The following is a 22,436-nucleotide window of genomic DNA, read 5'->3' on the forward strand; positions in this document are numbered from 1 at the left end:
TCTATTAGTTAATTCTAATACAGGGCTGGGGACAGGGAGTAAAGAAAGGAAACCAGGGAGGGATGCTGTTGTTCAGAACTTGAATTTAAAGCCCATGTGTTCAGCCCCAACCATCTTTCCTGACTTTAACTGTGCGCTGGGTTAGAATCGCCAGTCTGTCCCTAGAGGAAAAAAGCTTCTGTGTCCTCTGAGTTACCTGGCAGTTCCAGGCAGGGGCAGGAACCTGGGCATCGATCGTTGCACGTATTTAGATATAATCAGTGGAGGTACATTTCAGCGTGGGACCTTCGCGTTGTGAAGCTTCCATGGGTTCTATTAACCTTTTGAGTAGTGAGTTTTTCCATGCTCACTGACCACTGGGAGTGAGTTTTGTTTTGTTTTCAAAAAATGAAATTAGTTCCAGTTACAGTTTTATTCACTTAAAATCAAGTTTGTGACCCTGACCTGTGGTGGTGCAGTGGATAAAGCGTCAACCTGGAAATGCTGAGGTCGCCGGTTCGAAACCCTGGGCTTGCCTGGTCAAGGCACATATGGGAGTTGATGCTTCCTGCTCCTCCCCCCTTCTCTCTCTCTCTTTCCTTTCTAAAATGAATAAATAAAAATAAAATAATAATAAAAAATCATGTTTGTTTGATAACCAATTTATGGAAACAAGAAGAACATATATTTGCCATTTTTTAATGTTGCCTTACACATTTTTAAAATAAAAATTTTACGATTGTACTCTGGATGGTCAGGAGGCACAAGAACGTACATGAACGTTCGTACTACTCAAAGGGTTAATGCCTTTTAATTGGTAAATCCGCTTGCAGTTGACTATTTGTTTCATCCGTTCTTTGTTCACTTTTTTCTATTTCAGCTTCCTTTTAGATTACTTTTTTATTATTCCATCATATACTCTCTGTTGGATTATCAGTCGTTAGTGTAGTATTCTAGTGGTTCCTTTAGGGTTTATAGCATATCTGTACACTTAGGTATATAATGAAATTGTCAGTCTTATCTCCCCCCCTCCCAATATTATACCACTTTCTACAACCTATCTTCAAGTGATACTATACCACTTTAGATATAGCATTTCTAATTCTTCATTTTTACATGCATGTACTGATCAGTCAGTACTTGACTGTATAATCAAGAGCCCTCAACAGATCTCTGGCTCTGTGTGTAGATCTGTTCTGTCTCTGGCCCTGTGAACTCCTGGCCTCCCCGCATTCCCAGCTCTGTCCCTGTACTTGGCAGTCCTCTAGGTTCTACCTGGTTTCCCTCTCAGAGTTACATCCAGAGGTTCTGCTCAGGGTAATTGTATGACTCACTTTGGTTGTTTACTGTTTCTAAGGGATCACACTGTTCTTTGTTACTAGATTATCTGTGTCTTGTTTACCATTGTTTCAAATATTTTTCCTGGTTTGGTGGCTGTTTTAAGAGTGTGTGTAAATCCAGTCCCTTGTTGTTCCATCAGATCTGGAAACAGAATTCCCGTGCACTTTCATTGTATAAAAGTGTGTTATTTCTCATTCTGTGATTTATCCTTTCCTTTCTTTTTTTGTTCATCTGGGTGTATACCTTCATTTTATAGCCTTACTATCATTTTAGTGGTGTTTCAGGAAAGAAATGTAGATTCAGGAAAGAGAACTAATGGTTGATTGATCACATGCATTTAAATCCTCATATTACTTTTTACTTTATAACTAAGGTGAACATTTGAGATCAGAGACGACAATTGATATGATTTTTCCATTTTTAGTGCTAATAGTAAGTTTAATAGAAAAGTATTAAGAACATAGTCTGTTAACCTCCATTTTTGAATTATTTTTTCAAGTGTAAAAATTCCATATAAGTTGCATACAGATCTTAGAAGATAAAATGACAAATCTGATTTATATAGAACAGTGAGCAAGACTCATTTCTATTTCCTTTTTGTATCTACATATGTGGTTTTGAAGGCCTAGCAAGCCAGTGTGAGAACAAATGTTATACATTGTCACACTGATGAATTCAATAAACACCAATTCCCTGCTTTATGCTCCTAAGCACTGTGTGAAGAACCAGCAATGAAAGAGGCATAGTCTTTGTCCTCAAATCTGTATGGTTTAGATTTTAGGGGCAAGTTAGATGAGCCAATTATGTATTACATGTCTTATGACCCAAGTTAATACTGATAGATGGTGCTAGGAATACCTACAAGAAGCTCCTGCAATACAAAGAGAGGACTAGAGGTCATGCTGACAAAAAGCTATGGAGAGTTTGGAGAAGGGGACCTACGAGCAGATTCTTAAAGTGCAAAACAGGGCTGGGAAGATGGTGTGGGGAAGTGTTTCCAGGTAGAGGGAAATGAGTGCATCTGCAGAGAAAGAGAGCTGTGAAAGAGGATAGTATCATTGCCAGCCATTTGTGTGGCCAGAGGCCCCGTTACTTACAGAAGGGCACGGAGGGTGAGACAGGAGGGCTGGGCAGGGGCTGCCTCGCGTAGAGGGAAGGATTCAGTAATTCCCTTGGAAAGATAACCCCTGTGAATTTAAACAAATTGTATAGAAAGCAGTCATATTTATGATCTAAGGAAAGAGACTGGGGTAGAACCACAGCTGGCAATGAATGAAGAAATGAATGGAAACTAAGAGAAGGAACATGTTGCCTCTATTCAAACCTTAAAGCTGATCTCCCAAGCTTTCAGTCTATGAAGCATGCAGTGCTATAAGCCAGTTCCTTTTAAAACTTGAGATCATCAGGTATTCCTTGCACTAATTTTTATCTTTTGATAATTTCTAATTTTGTTTAAAAATTTAATTTTAACATGGTGACATCAATCAATAAGAATACTTAGGTTTTGAGGAAACATTTCTGTAGCATTTGAACTGCTGATTATGTTGTATACCGATCACCCAAAGTCAAATCATTTTCTGTCACCTTATATTTGTCCCTCTTTACACCCTTTGCCCACCTTCCCCACCCCCTTCCTTTATGACCTCTTCCCCTGGTAACCACTTTACTTTTATCTATGTCCATGAGTCTCAGTTTTATATCCCACCTATGTGTGAAATCATACAGTTCTTAGCTTTATCTGATTTACTTATTTCACTCAAAATAACGTTCTCAAGTTCCATCCATGTTGTCGTACATGTCACTATGTCATCATTTCTCATGGCTGAGTAGTATTCCATTGTATATATGTACCACATCTTCTTTATCCAATCCTCTACCAAGGGACACTTTGGTTGTTTCCATGTCTTGGCCACTGTGAATAATGCTGCAATGAACATGGGGGTGCATGTGTCTTTACTTACCAATGCTTTTGAGTTTTGGGGATAGATGCCCAGTAGAGGGATTGCTGGGTCATATGGTAGTTTTTGTGTGTGTGTGTGGTTTTTTTTGTTTTTGTTTTTTGTTTTTGTTTTTTGTATGGTAGTTTTTAATATGTTGTCGTATTAATTTTTTCTACAGTTATTTTGTTCTCTATTTTATTTAGTTAGCATTTCTTTTTCTTCTTCTGACTTTGGTTGCCTTTGTTTTTCTTTTTCTAGTTCTTTAAATTGTGAAGTTAGGTTGTTTACTTTGAATCTGTCTTGATTTTTGATATAAGCCTGTAATTGATATAAACTTCCCTCTTCTTACTGCTTTTAAGGCCTGTATTTCTTGATTGGTTTTCTGTTTGGATGATCTATCTAAAGGTGTCAATGGTAGGTTGAAATCTCCAAGTATGATTGTGTTTTTGTCTGCTTCTATTTTTAGATCAGTTCGTAGATTTTTATATATTTTGGTGCTCCCTGGTTTGATGCATATACATTAAGAAGTGTTATGTCTTCTTGATAAAAATGGCCCCTTTATCATTATAAAATGTCCATCTCTGCCTCTGGTTACCTTTGTTGTCTTGAAGTCAGCATTGTCAGATATGAGTATGGCTATACCTGCTTTTTTTTTTGCATATTATTTGCTTAGAGAAAAAAGGGAAAAGGGGGAAAAAGGAAAAATAAATTTTAGTTTTGAGAGGTTTCATCCAGTAAGTGTGGCTGTATTACAGCTTTTAGCTCTGTGAAGTTCCTGGGCTGTGTGCTGAGATGTTGCTGTCTCAATGATGTAGGTAAAGTCACAGTTGTGTTGGTGGTGGGGCATGTTGTGAGGGCTTTATGGCTTTGGCCTTATAACTTTGGTTTTCTGGTTTATGGTTCTAGAAATAGCGATCTCAGGCTTCTGGGCAGTGCTTCCCATGTGTCAGTACACCTGGAATCAGGACATGGAGCATTTCTGTTCTTAAGGAGAGAGAGTGGCTCTGGAGAGCTAGCTGTGGGGTCTGTCTCTGCCACTCTCAGTAACATGAGGTGAGGGAGAAGGGATCTGGGATACTGGGGGCCTCACTTTAATTTTCTCTGTCTCTGCTGATTGTGGGCTGCAGGCAGATTGCGAGAACACTGGCGTGACCCTGAGCTCTGTCTCACCTCTCCTCCTAGCAGAAGGAGACCCAGTCATTCTGAGTTTCCCTTTCCATACCCCTCTGACAAAATCCAGAGAGCCTGAGCTTCCATTCTTTCTGTAGTTCAGCAGAGAATAAAAACCCAGTCATACCGGGTTTATCTCCTCTTCAGAGCCAACCATGAGTGCATTTTATCTTCTGCCCCCCTTTTCACCCCATCCCACCATTAGTCCATTCAGTGTGTGGATCTTTCATGTATGCTTGTGATCCCAGCTGGGGATCCTTTGCTGTGTTATAGTTGTTCAATTTGTTGAAATTTCAAGGTGAGAGATAAGGAGTATATCTCATGCCATTACTCTGATGTCATCTCACTAATTTTAATCTTATTTAATGTGTACTTTTAATTAAACAAGCATTCATATTGATCAGAATTTGAAATTTGCTATCTGAGTCATTTCTTTATGTTTTTCCCAGAACCATTCTCTTCTGTATAAGTCTGTGAAATACATTTCTATAAGAAATGTTTTGAAGCTTTTTAACTTTTATAAGTTACACATATTAATCATTTACAATGCCATGGTGTGAATCTGGAATGAATTCAAAACCTGGCAGTGGTCTAAGCAATAATCTCATCATGTTTTAATATAATAATCATAAATGATGATTTTATATATAACATACATGGCAATACCATGTTGTTAAGTCTAATATTTGTGTCTGAGTTAAGAAAGAAATCTTGATTATTCTAATAATGTCTAATGTGATTCCTAATTACCTACCTTTTCTTGACAATTCACAGTTCATTTTGTCTGAATGTAACGTAATATTAACATGAGCTGTTATTTCTCCAATCTGAACTGTTTTTCAGCAAGGTTTATTATTTCATAAGCAAAAAACGATAATTTAACACTGAGTTCCAAGCCCTAATATATCAACCGCTAGAATGATATTTATTTCTAATTAGGCCCATCAATACGGGATTACAATCTCTGACCCAGTGTAATGTGCATAGCATATAATAAATATTGACTGGATGATAATTATGGCATAATACTTGACAGTGTTTGGCAAAAAGTCAGATGAGGATGGGAGGACTTTTGTTTTAATTAAAGGTGAGCAACTAGAGAGTGGTCAGCTTCCCTGAAGGTTCCAGCGAATGCTTTCATTTCTCCAAGTTATTCACTACTTCAAACTTTGAAAACCAGAAGTGCTCCAGGAAGGACAGACTTGCAGACTTGTGCCAAAGCTGAGGGCTTCCTGGTGGCCCCAGCTGTGAGGGTACCCTCAGAGGCTTGTTTGGAAGTAAGACCTCTCAAATCCCTGTCATCGCTCTACCAGTGGAAACCCATGTGCCCAGCAGATTGGTTCTCGTCACTCGTGGTGTGGAAATAACTTGGCTATTTCATTTAAGCAGGGTCACATTTTCTAAGAGTCTAGTGATTGAGGACACTATTGACATCGAGAAGACAGAGGAATACAACTTTTTCAGCCATGTTTCAGATTGTCTGTGTCTTAAAACATTAATGTAAAATGAAAATGAACGCAAGTCAAGAGCTGAGCACATAGTGAGCACTCAGCAAGTATTTCATAAGCACCAGAGGAGTAGGTCATTCTTTGTTAAGAAGAAACTTTATCTTACTATTAAACATTGAATAGGACAACTATTTTTGAGTAGTGGCCACCAGAATTTTTAAAACATGTGATACCTGACTATGTAGTTAGAGGCACTGACCACTTTTCCTTTAGATTGTCAAAAAAAAAAAAAAAAAAAAAAAAAAGGACAGCAGCCAACACAACAATAGCTATCTGGTGTGAATGAATCAGAATTATACCTATTTCTTTGTCATATAGGCCAAAAATATATTTTTTGGTGTGCACAGAATTTTAGTAATTAGTTTATATGTGCCAGGAGATGAAAAAGAATGACAATTACTAGAATAGGGTGTGAATTCTTTCGCCTTCCCTCTTTTGTATAACCCACACTCATGCCAAGGAAATGTAATTCCTGTTTTAGGCAACTGCTTGATGAAGAATACTCTAGCCTGACCTGTGGTGGCGCAGTGGATAAAGCGTCGACCTGGAAATGCTGAGGTTGCCGGTTCAAAACCCTGGGCTTGCCCGGTCAAGGCACATATGGGAGTTGATGCTTCCAGCTCCTCCCCCCTTCTCTCTCTCTGTCTCTCCTCTCTCTCTCTCTCTGTCTCTCCCTCTCCTCTCTAAAATGAATAAATAAATAAAAATTTAAAAAAAAAAAAAAAAAAAAAAAAAAGAATACTCTAGAGAGAGCCCCAATATTGTGAATGGTTTAGAGTCCAAAGCTTACATCTAAGGGTCTTGTTTGAAATGAAAACCACATTCTCTCATGGAAGTCCCATTCCACAGGACTAGCAGGCTCCCAGAGCCTGTGAGCTCACATTGTAGCAAAGGTATAACATGGATTACGACACACCCTACCCGTATGTACATGGTATTTAACAGAGTTTCTCAGGGGAAATGTACTCACCTGTCTTGCTGGAAAGCTAGGAGTGCCTCTTGGCCTCCCTACTGGCAATGATAGCCTCTCCACCCAGCTATTCTGGGAGAAAGGGACTCCACAGCTCAAGCATGGTGGCTGTCCCCTAGGGTAGAATGGTGGAAGAGTCTGTCCTACTGCAACCAGAAGCTCTCAGAATGCTCCACACAAGGGTGGCTGTCTACACACATGCCCTTCTCTTTTCTTTCAGAAGACACAGTGATTGTTCTCATTTTTCCATACTCTAGGGATCCCCCTCTCTGGCCAGGATTTTTGTTTCTCTAGAACAGAGTAACTGGACATACTGTTTTTTAGCTTCTTTTATTTTTTGGAATAGAGCAAAGTTCAGAAGTGATAAGAATGGGTTGTTTTGTATCTAAAGACAGTGGTAAGACCCACTGATACTACAGAGGAAAGCTCATATTCTACAAATCTAAACTTTTGGTTATAGGCACAGGAGCCTTGCCATGAAATGAAGGATGGGGGTTGGGGGCAGTTACAGAGAATCCACTGGCCCAGTGTAGGCTGCATATAGGATCAATCCTGGGGCTCAGGCTGGCGGGGGGGTGGGCAGCCTCCTTGCCACCATGGCTCTGGCAGCACAGGGAGTCGAGTTGAAAGGCAGAACTGAATGCAAACAAGCTAGGAGACTCTCAGCTTACTTTAAGAACAAGAAACCAAAAAGGAAATCCCTCCCCACTAGTATCTGAGAGCTGGGCAGGAAGGGTGATGCTTATGAGAAGTTGGGTGATGAGCAAGATATGCCTATAGTGACCAGAGTCTGGGGTCTGACACTCACAGAGACAAAAGAAGGGCCACTCTGCCCTGTGACTACACAGAACATGCATCCAGAGCAAGTTCTTCTACTTGTCACATCCTCCCTATTGTATGTGTGATGGATAGAAGTGTCCCCAGGGTGGGCCAGATTACTGTTTAGTGTTGCTAATTCAAGCAGAACACAATAGGGTATGCTTCTGATATAAACACCTTCCTCCTCACTAGAAAACCTTAACACCACAAAGAATAATCAGGATAAATGGTATCTTTTCCCTTCTTTTTGACTACAACTCTTTGTGTGCTACTACTGAGACAACAGCCTTTATTAAGCTCTGTTTCGGGGCAGAAACTTTGTGATCAAAGATACAGTTATTGTCTTCCAGGAACACAGCTAGTGCAGGACCACCAGGTCGACAGTGAAACAGTCCTGTGATAGAGAAATATATTGGATACGAAGGGAGCTGGAAGAGGAGCTGGGACAAGAGGAGACCAAAAGGGCCCCACTTGAATTAATTTTGAAAGATGACTAGAAGTTGGCCGAGTCAGAGAATAAAGTTTGCAAAGGATAATCGAAGCAAAGGGAACAGCATGGCTTCTTCTGCTACAAAGGTGTGGAGTGAGATTGGAGGCTGCACATCACCCTGTAAGTCAGACAAGACACATCAGTGGGCATCCAGGAACGATGAGACATGACCAGGGGCCAGGGCAGGGTTCCAGAATGCATGTGCACTTATCAACTAACACCAGTAAGAAAAACAGTTTCTGTATTTTACATTTCTCTTTCAGGTTCGTTTTAAAGTTGAGGAACATCCTGATACCTTCCAGATTGCATAGGTGGAACCTCAATTTTGTTGATAATCACGAGCTTTGAAAACTTCAACATAGAGAAGTGTATAGAAGATATTTAGTGAATTTATTGAATCAGATTGGTCTTTGTAACCACACTGTAGATTAATTTTAAAGGACTGGCTTTGTTTGCTATTTTTCAGGTACCATGATCAACAGGATGTCACTAGCAACTTCCTTGGAGCAATGTGGTTGATATCAATAACTTTTCTCTCCATTGGTTATGGTGACATGGTACCCAACACGTACTGTGGGAAAGGAGTCTGTTTGCTTACTGGAATTATGGTAAGTGTCTTTTTACTTTCTATCTCTTGTATTTATACTCAAGAAGCCACTTAAAGTGTTGGATCCATGTGCTTAAATCATTGTAAGCTACTCAGGTTCCCAACAGCAAGATATTAGTATAATAAATCAGTTCTGTATTGAGAGAGAAAACATCAACAATTTTTATCTTATTCTTCTCATTATGATGCTCCGCTGAGGACATAGAGCTGCTAGATTGCTCTTTGTGGGTGATACACTAATTTGATGAACAAATATCTTAGAACTTCAGCTACCAAGTCAGAGAGTTCTTTGTGCACATCTGGGTTCTATTTCCTGCTTGCCGTGTGACCTTGAATGAATTTCTTCTTTCTGAATCTTACTTTTCTCATCTGTAAAATGTGAATCAGAATAAGTATCTTGAAGTGTGTCAAAAAGGTTGAAGAATAATTATTTTAACAAATATTTGTGAGTGCCAGGCACTGGCCCAGATACTGGAAATACAGCAAAAGAACAGAGACTGTTCTTTTCCTGCCTTCTTGGAACTTACAGGGGAAGAACCTACATTCAAAATAATTAACAAGTAATTGTTAATCACATGTGTGACAAGTAAATGAGAAAGTAAAGCTTCTAATCTAACTTGGGGACTGAGGGATGAGTTCTACTTTGAAACATAGATCCATGGAAAGTTATCTTTTAACTTTTAACTGAGGTGGGAAAGGTAGGTAGCCAGGCAGAGTGGAAAGAAAGAAAGGCATTCTGAAAGAGGAAATGGCTTATTTGAAGGTAATGAGGAAAGGAGGAGCATGGTAGATTTCAGCAGAGCTACTAGACCAGGAGTGTGTAAAGTGAAGTGGGGAAATGTCATGCGTGAGGTGGGGGACTGAGGCAGGGGACCGGAGCCAGGTCTTGAGAGCACTTGAGAAAGGTGTGCTGCCTGGGGTGCCGTGCCACTGTCCACCAGAGATGCGTAGCAGGCTCAGACACTGTCCTTGACCCTTATACACTGTGATTTGGCCAGGACTGATTTATACCACTTATTTTTGAAATATGAAAATGGAAGGCTAACATGCTGTCTAAAATTTACTAATGCAGTATGAACTTTTAAATGTATAAGCCAGAGGTAGTTTCAAATTGATGCATCTGTGTGTGTGTGTGTGTCTGTGTCAGTCAGAGAGAGGTACAGATAGGAACAGACAGGAAGGGAGAGAGATGAGAAACATCAATTCTTCATTGCGGTTTCTTAGTTGTTCATTGATTGATTTCTCCTATGTGCCTTGACCGGGGGACTACAACAGACCAACTGACCCCTCGCTCAAGCCAGCGACCTTAGGCTCAAGCTGGTGAGCTTTGTTCAAACCAGATGAGCCTGTGCTCAAGCTGGCGACATCGGGGTCTCCAACCTGTGTTTCCACGTCCCAGTCTGAGGCTCTATCCACTGCGCCACCACCTGGTCAGGTGATGCATCTTTTTAAGTAACATGGATTCTCCTTATCTGCTCTTTGAAGTTTGAGTATAGCAAAGAGTGTTATCTTGATGCTTGTTTTGTTTCTGCCTACATAAGGGAGTGAACCAGTACTGGGAGCCTCTATGGCAGGAAATTCCCAGAATTTCTGAAGTTAGGCATTCCTGCCCAATGAGAGGCAGGCTTCCCACACAAGGGCTTTTGGATGGTGGCCAGATTAGTATGTACCCTCAAAGCAATTGCCTACAAAGACTGTCCCAAGTGTTAGAACTAGCTAGAGGGACTGAGCTCCCATGGCTTAGAGAGGTTAGGAACAGTCTTCTCCCACTTGGTAGTAGTGAACTGAGATAAGGCCGTTCCCTGTGAAAATAAAATCTGGGGCCAATCTTAAGGTCACAAGTAGTAGCAAGATGACAGTTTCATGTACCACTTGTGGAAAGTATTATTTGGGGACATAATTTAACATTATTTGCCTGTGAAAGAAAATTACAGTTTTGTGAATTTTAAAGACCTTTTTTTTTCTTTTCATTACAATGATATGGTCCATTTTGTTTACTATTGAATCATTTCCTGAAAAGATAGCATTTTATTATACAGTTTAATTCTTTGGAAAATAAAATTTGGCTGGATGTATTTCTGGAGGGCTCATAACAAGCTGACAAGGGACAAGAAAGATGCTACTCATAAAAATAAAACCAGTAATTGCAGTATCCTCCCCCGCCCCCCATGCTTCTTAGAAAAAACTTTCTTGGGCAGAATGTCCCTCATTTTATTTTTGAATTGGATATGACTCGGGGTTTGTGCAAACAGTCTCATTTGCCATGAGATCAGAGCCAGATTAAAAGCTAACCTTGCCAGGATTTTGTGGTCGTTTTGTCTTTCCTTGATTTTTTTCTTTGTTATTGCCTAAAGAATAGTCTCTTCAAAGTTCTGTCTGACAGCACCAATCTTTTTTTTAGTTTCTTAAATTCCTTCCTTGCTTAGGTTTCACTGGTGATCTTACTTTGTTTTTAAAATATAGACATTATAAACAAAAGAGACTTTTAATCAATATGGACACAAAAGTGTTACATGAAATTAAATTTACAGTGAGGCATTCCTGTCCTCTAAGGTCATGGTGAAACAGTCCCTCTGTTCTTGGGTTAAGGAGCTCTAGTCCATCTCTCTCATAAAGAACAGACTTATATCTAAATTGATCCTATCAAATATCATTTGCTTATATTTAGAGAAGTTCAGTAATCTTTGACTAGCCTATTTGAAATACCACATGTAGAGAGTTCGATCGTCCCTATGCCTAAACCAAGACTGAGAGCCAGGCTACAAGCAGTCTTAAGGGTGAGCTTCTGGGAGTTGATTATATCTCATGTAAATTTCCTAGTGATCAAGAGTTTGTGGGTGGAGGCTACCCAGAAACTAGTATGGAGAGTGTTGTCTGACAATATAGATTTCTAAAAGAAGATATTTTTTTTCATAGTCCATATAAAACATTAGTGTTCTTAAGATGAAATGTGTTTCTGTTTTGTCAGATAAATGTTATTTGCTTTTATTTTTAGGAAGCTTAAATACCAGTTTGTCACTTTTAAATTATCTAAGTCATTAAGGATTTGTTTTTATTTCAAGCATTTATTTGCCTTCCCCCCCCCTTGGCCTTCTGCAATGCATGTTTAGGTAAAATGCATATTGTCAGATTTCTCATGAGTCATCTTTCTGATCTTTCTCTCTCTCTCTCTCCCTGTGGCCTTTAGTAAATTGTGAAAAGGAATTCCAATTTACAACAGTCCTTAGAGAGTACAGGGTCATCCCTGTATCATCTTGTTATTATTTAGGAATTACTATGTGTCTTCTTCAGGCTTTTGCTTTTAGATTTTCTTGTCCTTGCAGTTATGAAATTGTGTGTGTGTGTGTGTGTGTGTGTGTGTGTGTGTGTGTGTTTGTTTTGGAGTAAAATACAGTTGCTCTAAATGCTAAAACCTACAGTGCTTTCCCATTTCAAAAATGTCCATATAGAGAAATTAGCACTGCTGCTTTTCTTCATATAGCTAATAGAACTAATGAATTATTATTATTATTTTTTTTTTTTTGCATTTTTCTGAAGCTGGAAACGTGGAGGCAGTCAGACAGACTCTTGCTTGCACCTGACCTGGATCCACCTGACACGCCCACCAGGGGGCGATGCTCTGCCCATCCGGGGCGTCGCTCTGTTGCGACCAGAGCCATTCTAGCGCCTGAGGTGAGGCAGAGGCCACAGAGCCATCCCCAGCGCCCGGGCCATCTTAGTTCCAACGGAGCCTTGGCTGTGGGAGGGGAAGAGAGAGACAGAGAGGAAGGAGAGGGGGAGGGGTGGAGAAGCAGATGGGCGCTTCTCCTGTGTGCCCTGGCCAGGAATCAAACCCGGGCCTTCTGCACGCCAGGCTGACACTCTACCACTGAGCCAACCGGCCAGGGCCTGAATTATTTCTTAGCATCATCATAGATGTGAATATTTCTTTGATAAAACTCAAAATTAAATTGTAATTTAATAGTTTTAAAGCTTAATTTGTGTCGGGAGTTATATATTTGGGAGCCAGGGACATTAAAATTAACCTGCAATGCTCTGGGGCAAAAATGTATTATTAAATCATGAGGTGAACCCTGGCTAGTTGGTTCAGCAATAGAGCATTGGCCCAGCGTGTGGAAGTCTTGGGTTTGATTCCTGGTCAGGGCACACAGGAGAAGTGCCCATCTGCTTCTCCACCTTTGCCCTCTTCTCTTCTCTCTCTCTCTCTCCCTCTCTTTCTCTGTCTTTCTCTCTCTCTCTCCTCCTCCCACAGCCATGGCTCAAATGGTTCGAGCAAGTTGACCCTGGGCACTGAGAATGGCTCCATGGCCTCACCTCTGGTGCTGAGATAGCTCAGTTGCTGAGCAACTGAGCAGTGGTCCAGGTAGGGTTTGCTGGGTGGATCTCAGTCAGGGTACATGTGGGAGTCTGCCTCCATATTATATAGGAAATTAAATTTAATGGGGTGACATTGATGAATAAGAATACATAGTTTTCAATTGGACTATAGCATTTTTAAAAAATTGAAACAAATGGCCTTATAAAAAAATAGCCTATTCTTACCTGAAATATAAATGCAAGACAATTATGCAAAGTTTTATGTTTTTGTATTTGTTATTTTTAGCAAGATAAATAGAAGAGAAGAGAGAGGGGATGGGGGGAGGGAGAGAGAGAGAGACAAGACAGGAAGAGAGAGAGATGAGAAGCATCAACTCATTGTTGTGGCACCTTAGTTGTTCATTGATTGCTTTCTCATATGTGCATTGACCCGAGGAGAGGGGCTCCAGCCAAGCCAGTGACCCCTTGCTCAAGCCAGTAACCTTGGACTTCAAGCCAGCAACCATGGGGTCATGTCTATGATCCCATGCTCATGCCAGCAATCTCAGGGTTTCGAACCTGGGTCCTCAGTGTCACAGGCCAATACCCTATCTCTTGCACCACCACCTGGTCAGGCATGTTGTTCTTATTTTTTAGGTTGTGTTTATAATTTATATGTAGATGATAATGGAAATTGTATGGATCTGAGATACTGAAATGCTTTGACAGAAATTCCACAGTGATAGCTCAAACAAATCAAGAAGAATTTTTCTTTTTACCAAGGCCTATCTAATATTAGAACTTAGAGACAAAGGTCTCTTTCTCTCTCCTGGATATCCTAGGTTTGAAAACAGGGAATTGCCTAATAGACCCAAGTTATTCATTACCCTTCAAGAGTCATTGAGGTTGTATTTACCTACTTTCTCTTTATTCTTTTATCCTTCCTCTATTTCAGGACGTACCAAGGACATGAAGATTTATTATTGTGAATGTCATGATAACCTATCGAATGAATTCTAAATGGCTTTCAATCTTTTGCTTGAAAGTGATAGGCAAATACAATTGTTTCCTTGTGGTATTTCAGCTTTTCTTGAGCGCCAACTATGTTCTCAATAACTCCAACTTTATAATAAATTGTTTTGCTTAGCATTTAAATAGTTATTCTATCTACCATTTTATATTTATATTATACATAGATACAAAATAGGCTGAAAGTTTTAATTTTTTCTTACCTCTGAGTATTCAGGGTGGGGCAAAAGGTTTACTGTAGTTCATATGGAAAATAATACAATAATTAATAAATAGTAATACAAGAATAAACTCTATTACTCACAGCTTTTCCACCACTTTACTTATGATGTTTCAAGAGTAAGATACAGCCTCATTGGTACAATTATTTTCTTCTCTTTCTGTACTATAGCAGTGCTTACCAGTTAGAGCATGGATGATGGAATTTTTTGGCATAATAATCTTTAAATATAGAGTAATATTTGTCCATTCCTAGGTATACAGATTATCTGATAAGTGGACCTCTAATACTGATCTATAAACTCCTAAACATGTGTGATTTAGACTTTCTACTACTTTGTCTTTGCATGTAAGAATTTCTTCCCCCTGCTAGTGGACATGAAGAAAGTACACTAACTCCTGAAAATGTAGACCACAGCCAGCCCAGGTATTGCAAATGGGAATACACAAGAAAGCCCAGGCTCCTTTTTATATGTCTTATCCAGATTGACATGAGGTGGTTAATATCAAATAATAATTTGGAAGGTTTTCAGTTTTTGTTTATTTTTTGGTTCTTCCTGGTGTGTTCATCAAATTATGGCCCAGTGAGGAGAGAGTATCTTTAAATTCTGAACAATAGTTTGTTCTGTGCAGAGCCACAGGAGGGGATGGCAGGCCTTTGCAGTCTTAAGGCCCCATCCCCCACCAGTGCCCCAAGCAGTCCTCCCGTGAAAATTTTAGGGAGTAGGACAGCTGCTTTCTTCCAGATACAGGCAAGTATAGCTAGAATTTGTGACCTTCTAGCGTCCCACTTGTTGTCTCTACATTTCCACATAATTTTTCTAAATCATTAGCACTCTTAGCTGGAAGAGCTGCCCTTCCCATCTCTACAATACATGTGCTCCTGCCTGACCTGTGGTGGCGCAGTGGATAAAGTGTCAACCTGAGACCCTGAGGTTGCCGGTCAAGGCCCTAGGCTTGCCTGGTCAAGGCACATATGACAAGCAATCAATGAACAACTAACGTGAAGCAGCTTTGGGTTGATACATAATTCCTTCTCCCCTGCCCCTCTCTCTCCTCTTTCTGTAGAATCAGTAAATGTATCTTAAAAATAAATATGGCTGTTCCCATTGGCACCATAGCTAGTAAGAAGCTATAAACCTAGGGATGACTGATAACTATTTCAGTGGGTCACTTCCGTCTCTCCAGCCACCAAAGCATGAAAATGAGCTGAATAGCATATCACTCTAAGGGAGATTTGGGTTTCTCAAGCCCAGGTTTTGTTGCTGAACTCCAAAAAAAACACACATATCACCACCCCTCTTCCTTAGGATGAGGACATTTGAGTTGACCTCGACCATCCTATCAGCAAATATCAACTTGTATGTGAAGATCCTCAAAGGTTTGATAGAGGGAATTTGTCTTCAAAATTCCCCTGCATGTTATTCATTTTTATGACCTGATAAGATCTTGCAAAAGTCTCCTGGGATATAATATCAAAGTTGAGTGTTTTATGGAATTTTATTTGCCAGAATTGATTGTTTTGTGAAAGAATAATTATGTATGTCAGGCAAGTACAGTAAAAATATATTTACTGTTCTGAGATATCGTGTCAGTCAACCCCAGGGACAGAAATAAAGGGCAATGGTTTCAAATACTCATATTACCTTTCTTTTGGAGGACAAGTTGATATTTTAAAATGAAACTTAAAGTTGTTTCATTAATTTGGATTAAAAGTATAATTTTTTTCAAATTAACTATATTTAGCTGAAAAATTTTAACTACTGATAGTCTAATAAATATGGTATCAAACAAGTTTAATTTTTTAGGATCCATCATTATACACAGGAAGATAATTTAATGCTGGAAATATTTTGAGCCTTATCATTTTTTAGCAGATTCATTCTGTGGTGAGTATTCTGGAATTTCCAAAAACATATAAATTTCATTATTATGTTGAATCTTTTCCAGATACCCTTTTTAATAAGGAGGGAATCAAAACTTTTTTTCAGTGTGCTTTTTAAAATATTTCTACTTTACAGTTACAGTTTACATAAAATATTAGTTTCAAGTACAATATAGTGCTTAGACATTTATTTAACTTATAAAGTGATCACTCCAATGAGTCTAGTGCCCATCTGATACCATACATAGTTATTACAATATTATTGAGTATATTTCCTATGCTGTACTTTACATCCCTATGACTGTTTTTATAACTGGCAATTTGTACTTCTTAATTCCTTTACCTTTTTTATTCATCCCCCAACTTCTTTCATCCCCTTACCCTCAGGTCAGGCAACCATCAATTTGTTTATCTGTGAGTTTTCTATTTTGTTTGTTCCTATATCTTGATCTGGTTTCTTAAAGTCCACATATAAGTGAAGTTATATGGTATTTGTCTTTCTCTGTCTGACTTATTTCACTTGGTTTAATACCCTATAGGTCCATATATGGTGTTGCAAATGCTAAGATTTTGTTTTTGATAGCCAAAGTAATATTTTATTATATAAATGTACCACTCCTTTATCCATTTGTCTATTGATTAGGTTGCTTCCATATATCTTAACTATTTTAAATAATGCTGCAATGAGCAGAGGAGTGCATTTGTCTTTTCAAATTAGTGTTTTGGATTTCTTCATATAAATATGCAGCAGTGGAATTGCTGGGTCATATGGTAGTTCTAGTCTTAATTATTTTGAGAAACCTCCATATAGTATTCCATGGCATCTGCACGAAAGTGCAAGTCCTCCAACAATGCACAAGGGTTTCCACTTGTTGCACTTAATTTATCGATGGTGTCCATTCTGACAGGTATAAAGTGGTGTCTATTTGTGGTTTGAATTTGCATTTTCCTGATGATTAGTGATGTTGTGCATCTTTTCATGGGTCTATTTACCATATGTATGTCATCTTTGGAAAAGTGTCTATTCAGTTCCTCTGAGCATTTCTTAATTGGGTTATTTGTTTTTTTGGTGTTAGGTTGTATGAGTTCCTTAAATATTTTGGATAGTAACCCCTTATTAGATGGATCATTGATAAATAATTTCACCCATTCCCATCAGTTCTCTTTTCATTTTGTTCATGGTTTCTTTCACTGTAGAAAACTTCTTAGTTTGACGATGTAGTTCCCTTTATTTGCTTTCTTTTGTTTCCCTTGCCCAAGGAGATATTAACCCCCACCCCCAGAAAACTTTCTGATGTCAGAAAGTTTACTACCTATGTTTTCTTCTAAAAGTTCTGTGGTTTGGGGGTTTTATGTAAGTCTTTAATCCATTTTAAGTTTATTCTTATTTATGGTGTAACAAAGTGATCTAGTTTTCCCAGCTGCACTTGTTGAAGAGACTGTCTTTAATATTCCTGCCTCCTTTGTCATAGATGAGCTGACCATTTAGGTGTGGGTTTATTTCTGGGCTTTCTATTCTGTTCCATTGATTTATTGTCTGTTTTTATGATTGTACTGTGCTGTTTTGATTACTATAGCCTTGTATTCTAGGTTGGGATCAGTCAGTGCGCTATTAAAGATGTTTCTCTTTTCCATAGGCTTGTGGTCTTAAGTTATTAAAGCTTGATCCCAATTTGGTTTTCAAAATAATTCTTGGAAGTATTTGTAGGATTAGCATAACCGGGTCATCTAAAATAAAAATGTCACTTCTTTGAATTTTTCAAATATTATGTGATAAATGATCTTGGGAAAAATGAGCAACCTGAAATTTGTTTACATTCTAGGGACCAAAGGGGGAAAACATTCTGGGGACCAGACCCTGGCCGGTTGGCTCAGCAGTAGAGCATCGGCCTGGCGTGCAGGGGACCCGGGTTCGATTCCCGGCCAGGGCACACAGGAGAAGCGCCCATTTGCTTCTCCACCCCCCCCCTCCTTCCTCTCTGTCTCTCTCTTCCCCTCCCGCAGCCAAGGCTCGCGCTAGAGTGGCTCTGGTCGCGGCAGAGCGAGGCCCTGGAGGGGCAGATCATCGCCCCCTGGTGGGCCTGCCAGGTGGATCCCGGTCAGGCGCATGCGGGAGTCTGTCTGACTGTCTCTCCCCGTTTCCAGCTTCAGAAAAAAAAAAAAAATTTCTAGGGACCAACATGACTTACAGCACCTGTGCTATGACGGAGAGAAGAACACAGTGGAGAAAAGCACTACAGTTTAATTCGGCAGCTTTGTAAGACTCTGCAGGTGTTGGGATTCAACTAGAGCTTATGCTGTCTAATTGTCAGTTCACATTGGTTTGGCACAGGGTAATGAGCATTAATAATTACTTACCTTTTCTAAGGACAAGGCCTCCCCCCCCTTTCTTGCAACATTTAATTTGTTAAGAGAAAAAAATAATAAAATGGTATAGGTTTTCTTTGGCTAATTTAATATATTGGCTTCATAACACTGTGTTTCCTTTGTTTAGTTTTTGATTGCCTGAGCATCTTCAAGTGGCAGGCTAGTGATTTGCTTAGCTTTTCCTAATAACATAAATGAATTGGGAGAGAAGTAATTGGATACATTTTCTGACTTTGGTGAAAAAAGTATGACTCATCTTGTTAAAGGCATACAGGAATCTTCATTTCAGACGGTAACATATGTTGGTCCCAACTGTTTCTGTAGCCATTGTGATGATGACAGGCCTTGGAAAAAATGTTGTGAAAGCATGTTTACTTTCATTCTTATTCACTTTTTGAAACAGAATGGTCATGGAAATAGACACTCAGTGGACATTAACATCACGGCATTACTTAAATTACTATAATCATTAATGTACTGGCAGGCTTTACCTTGAACTTAGAAAGCTTTTGGAGGCGAGCCAGTTTCATGTTGCATAACTCTAAAAATTAGGAAAAAATAAGTCATTTGAAACCCAATTCTATCTATATCAAACCCTCTTATGATTTATTAAGAACCTGGGGATTTTATGGTTTCCCTAATTGAAATAAGACTTGCAGATAAGGAGTAAAGGACTTTGTATTTGAATAATCATAAGGTTAAATTCCTTAAGTGGTGCCTGAAGTACAATTTACAGGGTACAGTTAGGGTTGTGAAATAGAGATATAAATAATAGTTTCAATAATAACTAAACTCTCAGATTTACTCACATCTCCGGTTTACAACAAAGGTCCTCATTTTCATGCATAAGACTTTGGGAAGCTGGGGAACACTCAGCAAGAAATGGCCAGAAGCAGGGAAAGACAAATGAAAATTGACTTCCAGAGGCACTTGATACCAGTGATTTTCCACTCCTGTTAGGCTCTTGATTTCTTTCCAGAAGGATCTCAGCAGTGGCCACCTGCCAGGGGAGAACAATATTCAACTTAGAGTACCAGGTGCCACTCATAGTTATCTTCATAGCAATAAAAGCCCCTCAGGTTTTTACACTCTGCTAATTCAGGAGCCATCACTGCCCTTGAATCTCGCAACACACTGACTGCGGAGTACCTGGGAGCTTACATGCATCAGGTGATCCTGTTCAGAAGTCCTCACTTAATGTCCTCTATAAATTCTGCGACTGTAAGTGATACACAACATTTAACAAAACCAATCTTATTGTAGGCTAATTGATAGAAACAAGAGCTAAGTTCCTCTGGCATCTCATCACATGATAAGAAAATAACTTTAAACAAAATGACGTTATTCAAGGTCCTGCTGTACTTGTCAAGCAAGAGATAAGTCATATATAGTGGGTAGGATCAGATGGCTTCTGTTTCAGGCTAAGCCCTCATCAGTATAACATAACTATTTAGATTCTGTGGCAGATGTTTTAAAGCCAACAAAATAGGTGTAGCTGCTTCCAAAGGCCATTCTTTCCCTTCACTGGTATCCAGTTCTAAAGTCACATTGCTTTCATTGTCTGCATTCCACACAAAATATCAGGTATCCATCACATCAGCCCAGACATTTTTGACCCTGTACTCTGTCATCTGCCTGTACTTTCCTTGTTTAGCATTTCCTAAATGTCTTTGTAAATGAAGTGGCTCTGGTAAAAACCTCTAGCTCTCTTGTTCAAAATAGAAAGTAGTTTAGGAGTTCAATATATTCCCTTTGTATCCTGCTTCCTCTGAAGCAGTGACTCTGTTGGAATCACCTGGAAAGCTTAAAAAATTCTGGCGCTTGGGTTTTATCCCTGGAGATTATTAGGGTTTAATTGGTTAGGCACACAGTCTCTCAGCTCTGGAATTTTGACAAACTCTCCAAGAGATTCTAGTCACAATCAAGGTTAAGAACTACTGATTTAAAAGTCATACCAGTTTTAAATAGGAACAATGTTGATTTATTTTTTGTAATTAACCTTATAGCTCAATTTTTAAACATTCTTATTAAAAGAGTTTATTATCAATATATAAGGTGAATTTGATAGTCTTGTGCTTTGAAATACAATGCTTCATATTCTATCACAGATATGAAAATGACTACAAATAAAAGTATAGGTGAAAGTATTATGAGATGAGGTAAAGAGGGGTAGAATATATCTGTGCTGATTATAGTTTATAACTAGATAATCACTTGCTTTCATTGACTCATTTCTAACATCAGAGGCTAAACCGCATAATGTCTAAATACCTTCTACCCTCTTTTTCTGATCATACAGTCAGTATTGCTTCATTCCTGAGGATACTGATTTGTTTATAGAGGTAGATGAAGGGAGATATTCAAACCCTCTGGCAATATTATATTTAAATAATATTGGCTCATTAATAAGGCCATGTCTCTATGGTCAAAATTAACATGTGTGGCAAAACAGGGCAAGTGTTTTGAGAATAAATTTTCTTCTCACTTTGTCCCTCCTGCCAGATTTGTTGCAGCAACTCATTCAGTGAGCCAAAAAGCTCCTTCTTTTGTTTGTAACTGAATGGCTAAATTACACATATTAATTAAAATAAATGTTCTATTATTAATTAATAAAACGAGTATGATTCATAGATTATTTTTCTACATTAAATTTTTTAAGATTAATAAAGATATCTAAAGGTTAAATTAGATATTTTCTAAAACCACAAATTGTTACTTTTTAAATGTATAATTAATTTTTGTATAAGTAATATGCATTTATTATAGAAATTGTAGACTTTACAGAAAAGCACAAAGAACAAAATAAGTTACTGGTATTTCAACCACTGAAAGATAACATCTCTTTACAGTCAGGCTTACTTCTTTATAGTTTTCCAAATGTGAATCATTTTTTTTCCTTTTCTTTTTTTTTTTTTTTTTTTTACAGAGACAGAGAGAGAGTCAGAGAGAGGGATAGATAGGGACAGACAGACAGGAATGGAGAGATGAGAAGCATCAATCATGAGTTTTTCATTGTGACATCTTAGTTGTTCATTGATTGCTTCCTTATATGTGCCTTGACCGCGGGCCTTCAGCAGACTGAGTAACCCCTTGCTCGAGCCAGTGACCTTGGGTCCAAGGTGGTGAACTTTGCTCAAACCAGATGAGCCCGCACTCAAGCTGGCAACGTCGGGGTCTCAAACCTGGGTCCTCCGCATTCTAGTCTGATGCTCTATCCACTGTGCCACCGCCTGGTCAGGCATGAATCATTTTTAAAAAATAAAATTAGGACCAAATGATAAATATAGTTTTCCAACTTGCTTATTTAAATATTATAGGAATAACATTTTAATACAGTTGCTATATTATGAATATATTATAGGTAATAACCATTCCTCTGTGTTAGATATTTAAGATGTAGACTATGTAGACTACCACATTTTAAAGGTATAGAGTTGCAATTATAACTAGTGATTTTTAGACCTATTAGTGGTGATGAGGCAAAACTGCTACTGCATGGGAGTTTAAGACTCTTGGACAGCTATCATTCTGAATAACATAAAGGGGTTGCTATTCAAAACTAGTTTTAAAAGATTCCAATATATTGAAGGACGCACAAGTACTGTAACATCTCATTGTGCCCCTATTCAGTGGGCTCTTGCCTGGATCCTCTTGTGCATTGTTGTCCACCCACTAAGACAGTTTGGCAAGATCGACTGTTCTGTGGTCCTTTCAGGGGTGAGATTCTGCCTGGAGCTCTGGACTTCCCATTCATAGCACCCGATGTAGCTACTCAGGTGGTTCCTTCCCTACCAATAGGTCGGCAGAGCACAGGAC

General features: G+C 38.9%; 1 protein-coding gene across 5 annotated transcripts in view; it reads left to right on the plus strand.

Moving 5' to 3' along the window:
• Positions 1-22,436, plus strand: part of KCNN2 (potassium calcium-activated channel subfamily N member 2) — a 565,243-nt gene that overhangs the window by 522,295 nt on the left and 20,512 nt on the right. For all 5 annotated transcript variants that reach the window (XM_066274080.1, XM_066274081.1, XM_066274082.1 and 2 more), the window contains one exon: positions 8,684-8,825. In XM_066274080.1, coding sequence (XP_066130177.1) covers positions 8,684-8,825 — 142 coding nt within the window. The remainder of the gene's footprint in view (positions 1-8,683; positions 8,826-22,436) is intronic.

This window comes from Saccopteryx bilineata, chromosome 4 (assembly GCF_036850765.1).
Source record: "Saccopteryx bilineata isolate mSacBil1 chromosome 4, mSacBil1_pri_phased_curated, whole genome shotgun sequence".
In the NCBI taxonomy this organism is placed as follows: domain Eukaryota; kingdom Metazoa; phylum Chordata; class Mammalia; order Chiroptera; family Emballonuridae; genus Saccopteryx; species Saccopteryx bilineata.